General features: G+C 38.8%; 1 protein-coding gene across 1 annotated transcript; it reads left to right on the forward strand.

Moving 5' to 3' along the window:
• The first annotated feature begins 2610 nt into the window (after positions 1-2610).
• Positions 2611-9231, forward strand: LOC121988966 (DNA ligase 1-like). Its single transcript, XM_042542710.1, has 3 exons — positions 2611-3755; positions 6916-8101; positions 8218-9231. Exons 1-3 carry the CDS (start codon positions 3678-3680, stop codon positions 8691-8693), a joined length of 1740 nt encoding a protein of 579 aa, XP_042398644.1. The 5' UTR covers positions 2611-3677; the 3' UTR covers positions 8694-9231.
• The last annotated feature ends 235 nt before the right edge of the window (positions 9232-9466 follow it).

Consider the following 9466-nt stretch of genomic DNA (forward strand, 5'->3'; position numbering starts at 1 on the left):
TTGCATAGATGATGATTTAAATAGATTTTAAAATTAATTATCAACAAATATAAATGAATTATTGGACTTAAATAAATTTTAAAAACAATTTTCAAGGAATACAAAATATCTCACCATCCTCATACAAAAGACGATATGTTAAGATAAAAATATATTTATAATTTATCCGTCTGTCACTGTAGAACGAATGATATTAAAGTGAACTCTATCATTTCTTATATGGTTGCTCCAAAAGCTGTCCCCAGAACATGATGTCGTGATAAAATTAAATATCCAAATTATTATCCAGATATCCATGATTCAATCCTTAACTATAACGTATTTGTAAAAAAAATTTTCCAAATGAAAAACATAATCAAAGGATGCTGGACGTCTGAGTTGACCGTCGCATGCGTTCCCTAATTTATCTTGATGACCGATCGAAAACTTCCATAGAACTGAACCGATCATCCTATGGATAATCAATGAGGATCAACCAAAAATAATCAATAAACTTAACTGGATTATCAATTTTTTTCCAATTTTTTTCCAAAAGCCATTTATGATGATGAACCTCAACAAGGAATCTAGTGCCCTCCAATCGGAAATAAAAGCAAATTTATCTTATTTGGGAAGTAGGAAAAGCCACACACAACGTTCTCAGATCTAACTATTTCTCCTTCCGAAGTCACACAAGAAACTTCCCCTTCTGCATCAAATTCAAAGAGAAAATAGTACATACATCAAGCTATGACAGAGAAGGATATGACTCAGGCACGAGTGGCAATGATACAGCAATGAAGATACCTCGCACTAAAAATGCCAAAATTATGCGGATTACAACAAAACAGTAATAAAAATAAATAACACATGCAATTCAGAGAAAATTGGGCATCCTCGAAAGAGTTGTTATACAGACATTGGATCTCTTCACAAGAAGCAACATCATATTAATTTAAAACTACTAATTATCATAATTCAAGAGTCAACCAATCTACGAAGTCATGCGCTTATGTGTTGCGTAGAGAAATGCAAAGATATCACCATAAATCTTGTGCGAATCCACCTCAATCTTCATTTCGTCTTCCAAATGCTTCTTCCACTTTGCTTGTAAAGCTTCGGCCTTGGAGGAATCCAACCGCTTCAGACTTGCCTCCAACAGTGCACTCGACAAGCCATATGTTTTCCAATGACCCTCTGCAGCATCGATCAAATATCGGTAGGATTGACGTGCGTCTAATTTTTCTTCGTTCTCCTCAAGATCTTCTTTTTCTTCCATCTGCACATCCATAATCGGCTTCTCTGTCTTCTGTTCCTTCTTAACATTCTTCACGTCCTTCTTGTTATGATCCTTGGTCCAGAGCTCGGCGGCGAGTTCGTAGAGTAGGCCACCATTCGGTACATGGCTATTGGAAGGCGCCTGGCTGAGCTTGGTGCGCAGACGGCAATACTTATTAAAAACACGTTCCTGCGACAGGGACTCGTGAAGTTTGCCCTTCAATGAGTCGTAGAAGGCGGGCAGGTTAGACTTGGTCGGAAGCAAGCCCGTCAGGCGGCGAAAATCCACGGCACCACGGAGGATCACAATGGCAGCGTCGTCGCCCTTGGAGTCAGAGGGGTCACCGGCTTTGCCGCTGCTCTTCTGCTGACCGGGAGAGGGCTCTGGCGGCGTCGAGTCAAGATTCAAGCTTTTACGCTCGCCCTTGGAGCCAGAGGAGCCTCCGTCGTACCTTGTGGTCTTACCTTTGCGGCTGCTCCTCTGCTCAACGGGAGAGGGATCACGCGGTTTCGAGTCGGGACTTAGGGTTTGACGGTCGCCCTTGGAGCCAGAGGAATCGTCGGCATTCCTTGCGATCCTGCCTTTGCGGTGGCTCCTCTTCTCGACGGGAGAGGGATCACGCGGCTTCGAGTCAGGATTTAGGGTTTCACGGTCGCCCTTGGAGACAGAGGAGTCGGCAGCATGCCTCGCGGCCTTGGCTTTGCGGCGGCTTTTGTGGCCATCGGAAGAGGGAGAGCGATCGCGCGCCATCGAGCCAGGGAATCGCTCGGCACTCGAAGGAAAGAACTGGAAATCTTAGGGCAAAGTTGGGTAAGGACTTGCCAAGTTGCCCCCGGCGGCCCGATCTCTGAGATTTCTTTTATAGGAAAAAAAAAAAAAAAAAAAAAAAAAAAAGGAAGAAAGGCCAGGGTGTGGGTGTCGTAGAAGCTCGCGTCAAATAGACAAATATCTCCCCGCTGGCACGCACCTCCGATAAAAAGAAATATAATAATAATTTGATCGGAACAATATTATTTTTATTATCGGTAAAAGATTAAAAAATGCATTTGGAAAAAAAACATTAAAACCATATTTTATTTTTATTTTTTATTTTTTTTAATATTTTTTAAAAATTATTTATAACGGATAACAGATTTAACTAAAATTAGTATAATATAAAATAATTTAATCCAAATTAATTGTGATAATTAATCGAGTTTGGAAATTCTAGGAGATATTTTGATAATTTTAAAACTGTTAGAGGTATTTTGAAATAAAGTGAAATGTAGAGGGCAAAATGAAATATTCCTTATTGTTTACTTGTGTTTACCACAACGAAGCTGGTCTATAAATACCCCCCACTCTTGCTCATCCTCTGGTTCTCATTCTCACCCTTCGGTGGTTTGATCATAGAAGAAAAGGGGCCGCAGTTTTGCCCGATCCCCCCGGAAGAACGATAGAGAACAAACTCCCCTCCGCCTCTTCTCTCCCTCGAGGGAGACGATTCAGCCGCCGATCTGTGCCTATGCTTATCGATAGTCGAACTGGCGGAGGTAATTTGGCGAGAAAGATTGGATCGTTCTTCTTCTCTAGCTGCTAACCCCGTATCGTAACCTTTCCCCGGCCAAAATCCCGATGGTTTTGCTACTCTTTTTGGAAAAAGTGGTCCATCTTTGTCCCATTTGTGATTCGTGCTTTCCCGCTTCTACACCCTTGTGCGAACCCCTGTAAAATTCCTTCTTTTCGGTCGCTTTTGTGGATTTGGAGCGTTTCTTCTCGGCCTCTCATCGGTTTCGAGGATTTAGTTGTCGGAATAGGTGAATCTGACTCTAGAAGGTTTCCTGAGCATTTCGGAGATCGGTCTTTGTGCTTTGAGTTCGGATCTTTGCGGCTGCAAGAGCTACGGTGTTCCTTCTTGGGGTTTGCTTCCTTATCAAGGGTAAAAAGGTCGTCTTCTGACCTCTTATGGTGTTTACTGGGACTACGTGTGGTCACTTTTTGAGACACGGAGGTTGATCCTCCTCATGTATTCGGTTGGATATTGTGCTTATTCTGGTAGACCACTTCATGAATTCCTGCAGTTCGCTTCGGTAGTTTAGTTGGCGGGCAACGCTCCATGAGTGTTATCTGAACTTGGTTGCTTTCCAGGTCTGTCGCTTGCTTGCTCTTCTCTAGTATTTCAAGGTTGATTTGGCTTAGATACAGAAAAGGAGGATCTTGGCTGGTGCTTATTGAGCTACAGATTGTTTACGGCCAACGTTAATATTATCTGGTTGCTTGGGGTTTGGTGATTTGCAGTAAGAGCAATGGGGAGGTGCTGAATTTGGAAATGAGTGTGGGGACATGTTGCAGAGACAGGAGATTGGCTGGTGGTCTGTTCCCTTACTGGAACAGTTGTATTGGATACTAGGTTACCTGGCCAACCAAGGCTCACTGTGCAATGTCTCGCTGTTTTCCATTTCCTCCACCAGGATATGAAAAGAGGACAAGGAGTGACCACTTAGACTCACTAGCCGAGGTGCTTCTTTTATTGCTTAAATCAGTTTAATATATATATTTTCTTTCTTGTTTCTTCCGAAATTGTTATAGTTGGCTTTGCACTTTCTGATTGGAAAATTGTTACGATTAATTAAGTAGTTGTTCCATGTGAAGTTCTTATATATCAGTTTATCTTACTATTTTGATCATGAATGAGTTGCTGATTTATACCATGAAACAAATCATTTGTTCAGTAGCAAATTTCTCCTACTTGCTGAAATGGGTCTTCCTGTATTAGTCTGAGAAACTAAAATTGATGTTGTGTGATGTATTTGAGTTAATGATACTCCTCAGATGCTGTTCTGATACAAACATTGGAAAACATATGTTTTTGTGTTCACAGTGAAAATTAGGCTTAGAGTAGGAAATTTAATGCATTAGTGGACTTGATGAATTATCACACAATTGGCAAAGCCATGAACTTTATCTTTTACATCATATAGGGCTTCTCATTCAATAAGCAAAAAACAGGTGATTGGATGTAATAGCACATAACTACAAAAGTCTAATTTCACTTAGATGAATGTTCAAACTAGTATAATATGAAATCTTCTTCACTGGAACTATTTGATACTCATTACGATAATTAATATGATAAAGTTTTATATTTGACATGCCACTTAATGGTTCAGCTACATGTGATAAAATTGTGGTTGATCATTGATTATCTGGTTCTGCTTAATATTCTTATTTTCAGTGTCAGTTACCTCACTACTTATGTTTCAGGCAGTGTATTTGCAGCTTTCCAATTCATTTCATCTTGTTGCTCTAGTCGTCTAGACTTTATCACAGTGAATGTCAAAAAACTAAGACTTTAGAGCATCCCTCATAGATGTTTGCAAATAAAAGTTATGGTAGATGCATTAGATTTTATTGAAAACCTATCCTTGATTGTAGTATATAAGGCATACCATTCAGTTATGTACCACCGTCAAAGAACTTCTCTTAGGACATGCAAGACCTTTTCTCTAACAGTATTTGAGATGCATGACTCTCATGAAGTTATGGTAAAACCAGAAGATTTGGGTGGTTTTCCAACATTTGGGCATATTACTACTGTGAATGAACTTATTTTTATTTTTATTTTTATTCAATCTGATAACATAAATTTATGAAGTTGGTTATCTGCTAATTTTCATGGAGTTGAAAATAAGGTTATGTGGCGCAGAGGTTAGAGATTTTATGCTCCCGACAGTGCATGAATCATTTTGTGTAGTTGGCCATTTGCACTTAGTTGAAAAGATAGTGGCACGAAGCTACTGTGTGCAAACTGATTCATAGCTATTAATTTTGCCTCTTGATATGCAGTAGGAGTATCAGCCCTCATGAGTTTGTGTTGTAGGCGTCACCCCTAAGGTGAAGTGGCAGAGGGTCACCTAGGATCACATTCTACATGAACATGGCAGAGTCCTTCACGGATGACTTAAATTACCTGACCTACTTTTGGGCTTCTTAAACCTTGAGACAACACTTGCTCTCTATTGGTTTTTACCCGAAATCTTTCTGTTATGTAGCACTAACCAACAAGGATGTATTACTATAGCTGTTTGACTTGTAAATATATTGTGTTTTACACTGTAATGAAAACTTTTGCGTCTTAAAAGCAAATCAAATGATACACTCACAGTTGTTTGAGATCGTTGAAACATACTTCGTAGTGAGGTTAGACTCTTTTCCAGCCATTAGAGATGAACAAAAAGAGTTATTGAACAGGGTGATTTTAATGCAATAACATATATGCATCTTTCTTCTTCTGGGTATGTCATCAGTTTTCGATTTCAAAGTTTAAGAATGATGAATGGATTAGAGTCTAAGGTAGAGAGAAATCAAAGAAAACTTTAATTGACAAATATGATTTTCATTGAAATATTACTAGTAATATGACCTTGCATTAGGCTCAATGGAAGGATGAAATCGAAGTAGGTGATTCCAAATGTGTTGGGACAAACATGGCTAGATGATGATGACAATGACAACATATATAGTTTCTTTATCAATATAGACATTCTCTAATTTTGAGAACAATTAGCATACCTGTCAATGAGGCACCATTTTTAGTTCATTTATTGTCAGACTAAGAAGGGGAACAACTTTGGTGCAATGGTAAAGTTGTTGTCGTGTGATCTAGAGGTCACGGGGTCGAGTTTTGGAAACAATCTCTTGCAAAGTAGGTAAGACTGTATACAATAGACCCTTCCCCGGGACCTTGCATTGGCGGGAGTTTTGTGCATCGGGGTGCTCTTTATTGTGTCAGACTAGTCCCATTTATTAGGGTTGTTCTCATAATTAATGTTTTTGCGATTTTAATGTGTGTTTGGCCTGATGATGGTGGATACTAGTAGGACTTATTCTACTTCAATTGTTGGCCATTAAATAGACTATTAACATCTGATATTTGGATCACTCTCAGTATATTACACCACACTGACTACTTGTTACTTTTTGTAATAAAAGCAGATTGTGTATTAGCCATAGGAGAGAATATTGGCTTGTTGATTCAAACAAATCAACTCAGTATATGTTTTTCATCTGGCAAGCTGCAACCCATTGTTTTATAGTTTTTCCCTCCAAAAAATTAAGACAATCCATGTAAATGCAAATATATTATACCATTATTAAATTAGAGGATAGTTATAGCCTTTCTAGATTTAATCATGATTGTCCAGGGCTCTGCTGCTCCTTTGTGTGGTACAACTTATGTTTCTATCCTTTGTTTGTTTAGTGATTAAATACTTTTCATTGACTCACTGATGCGACTGAGAATTGTTTAACTACCTGTAGGAGGTTAAGCTTTGGAATGAAGCATAACTTTTGTTGCATCTGCTGACCAAATCCTTAAGGTGCCTTAATTGAAATTATACAGATTGATATAGATTTATAGGGTAATAATAACGTGATTGGAGTTGGCTGCATCAAATTTGTCAATACTGATGGAGCATAGATGTGTATTTATTGAGTAGGTCATTGGCTTCCTGATGCATCAATCAATTTAAATCAGCTCTTTATTTGTTGAACTATTCAAATAAAGTAAATATGGTTTGCATGATGGTAGTTTCTGTTTTACTTCTTTCTTTTTTTTTTTGTTGAGAATTTGAATTTTTGGAGCTGATATGCCTTGATTGTCAATTGTTAACTTTCAGGAGAAACGCAAAGAGAAGCAGCGGAAGAAGGAGAAGAAAGAAAAGAAAGAAGGTAAAGAGAAAAAGGAGAAACATCGAAGTAAAGAGAAACACAAGGAGAAGAAAGACCGAAAAGAAAAACACAAAGACAAGAAGAAAAAGGATAAAGACAAGGATAAAAGTAGGCCACAGAATGATAGGGCCAACAAAGAGAGTCAGTCTTCCCACGGAGATGTGCTTGGAGAGTGCAGCCATAAGCCCGAGGAGATTGATCATTCTAAGGTTAAGGAGGAGTTGGACAGGAGGATCAAGGGTGAGCAAAAGGTGGCAACAAACAGAAAGGTTGAGTGCCCAATTCAAAAAAGTGTTGGCAGCTTGGGTGTTGCAACATTTTCATCCTCCATGGTTCCTCCACAAAGGCAGGTTGATTGCTTGGAAAAGCCAGCTGACAAATTCAATAATTCGACTCACAGAAAAAATGAGGTGTCTGCAAGTACCATACAAAAGGAAAGAAGTACAAGTGGTAAGTTGGCACAGAAGCTTCCTAGTGCTGGACAAAGAGGAAATGGTGGCGCGCCACTGCCAATGGAAAGTTCAGCAGGTTATCTTCATAGAAAATTTGAAGGCCTGTCCTCTGCAACTTCTACGGAGATTGATAGTCGCAAGAGTAATAAAGTTCCCTTTCATTCTGGTAGTTCTGTGCAAAGAACAATCAATGGAATGGGGCAATCAATCCAAAGCCTTTCTGCTTCCAAAAATATCAACTCAACTAGCCTTCCCATTAAGATGGAAGGCGGAGCAGATGCTAGCAAAAGTATTGCAAGGAGCCACATGTTTGCAAAAAAAGTTGATGGAATCAATCGACCAGTGGAGAAAGATGCAGATAACAAGAGTGAGGAAGAGAAAGCAAAGAACAAAGAAAGAGAAGCTGGTATTAATGGAGAAGAGAAATACAAGAACAGGGATCATGATAAGAAGATCAAGGATAAAGACAAACATAAGGACAGAGAAAAAGAAAAGGCAAAAGTAAAACAGAAAGTTGAACAACTTAAGGAACAAAAAGAACCTGGAGAAGACAGAAAGAAGAGTCAGCTGGATATCCTCAGACTAAAGTCTTTAGGTCCTCAAACAGATAATTCAAAGAATAACGTTATTGATGAGAATATCAAGAAGAGGAAGGAAGCTGATAAAAATGGCTTTCTTGATGGTAAGTCATCTAAAGTACTTATATTTTTCTGCAGTTCTGCAAGCATTCTTACTTGCTTTGGTGTTATAAACCTATTTTGTTTGGTTTATATCACTACGTTTGCCATGACATTGCAGACACTAATTTGCGGCCTAACAAGGTTCAAAGAGCAAACTTTTCCGCCCACCTTCATGAACAAAATGGGAGGACACTTGGGTCATCCTATATTGCTCATACTTCATTAAAACCTGAAGCCGCAGGTAATAAACTACCTACAAATGCAGTGGGTCAAAAGGAACATACGATGAATGGCATATCTGAAGCTAAGCCATCCTCAGCTGGCTTGATGCACTCAGTTGCTGCAGAAACAGATATAAACAGAAAAGTTCGTGCAAGTCCTCACCCTGATTTTGTATATCTCGAGCAACTGTACTCGATACCTAAAGTGGATGAATACCCCGAGTATGATGACCAAGAGTGGCTTCTTAGGAGCCATCACGCTCAAAAGTCAAAGTCAAAGTTTGACGCCTGCGAAATTCCCCAGGTTTGGTCAGAAGCAATGAGAATTGAATCAGTGGATACTGTTGCTTTGCCTTATGTTGTTCCTTTTTGATACATGATATTCCTCTCATTTTACTTGAAGTGGCTCATTTATGACTGAAAGATAGAGCAGCATGATTAACTCGTCGATTTGGCAATTTAGCTGCCTTCAGTTGCCGAAGCCTGTTATTTCTGGTTTGAGCTCAAACATGTTTCAGATTCAACAAATGGCACACTCAAAACTAGAGTGGCTTGAAATACTAGAATAACTTGTAGTTGTTTGGTCCCAATTGGGTGACCAACTCATTTCGGCTTCAAACAAGTTAAGCTTCAGTATTTCCAACGCAGAAAACAGGAGGAAGAAATGAGAGTGCTCAAGTTGTGCTGGAGTATCAGATCATGTGGGAGGTGTGGCTTTGCTGCAATGTGCACAATTTTGATTTGTATTAATGTACATTTTCCAGAAAAAAGAAGTAATGTACAATAGAGGGCAGGTGGAAATGAAAGATGATATTTTTCATTATTATTACAAGTTTGTCTGACTTCATTGTTCTAGAGGGCAGTTGGAACTTTTCACTGTTCAGTAAACAAGAACGTTAGTGATTGACCAACGGTGAGTTTATTGATAATATTTTATTGAAACAGTTATACTGATTGTTTCCTATTTACATGTTTCTGGAGATGACGAAGGATTTATTGCTGTAAAATAGGCTGATCAATTTTTCTGATCTTTTTTTCATTAATTGGAGACTTGAGGTTTAATCTATTGCAGAACTAAACTTAGGCCAATTTGATTGATTTCAGACTTAAAATTTGATTAAATTTAGTGGCTAATTGTTTAGATTT

Source organism: Zingiber officinale, chromosome 6B (genome assembly GCF_018446385.1).
Source record: "Zingiber officinale cultivar Zhangliang chromosome 6B, Zo_v1.1, whole genome shotgun sequence".
Taxonomy (NCBI): Eukaryota; Viridiplantae; Streptophyta; class Magnoliopsida; order Zingiberales; family Zingiberaceae; genus Zingiber; species Zingiber officinale.

Excerpts from the sequence above, each read along its gene's own strand:
- LOC121988966 (XM_042542710.1), top strand. The coding sequence starts at position 3,678 with ATGTCTCGCTGTTTTCCATTTCCTCCACCAGGATATGAAAAGAGGACA. Across the intron at positions 3,756-6,915 it reads ACTTAGACTCACTAGCCGAG|GAGAAACGCAAAGAGAAGCA; the intron begins GTGCTTCTTTTA and ends GTTAACTTTCAG. Across the intron at positions 8,102-8,217 it reads TAAAAATGGCTTTCTTGATG|ACACTAATTTGCGGCCTAAC; the intron begins GTAAGTCATCTA and ends ATGACATTGCAG.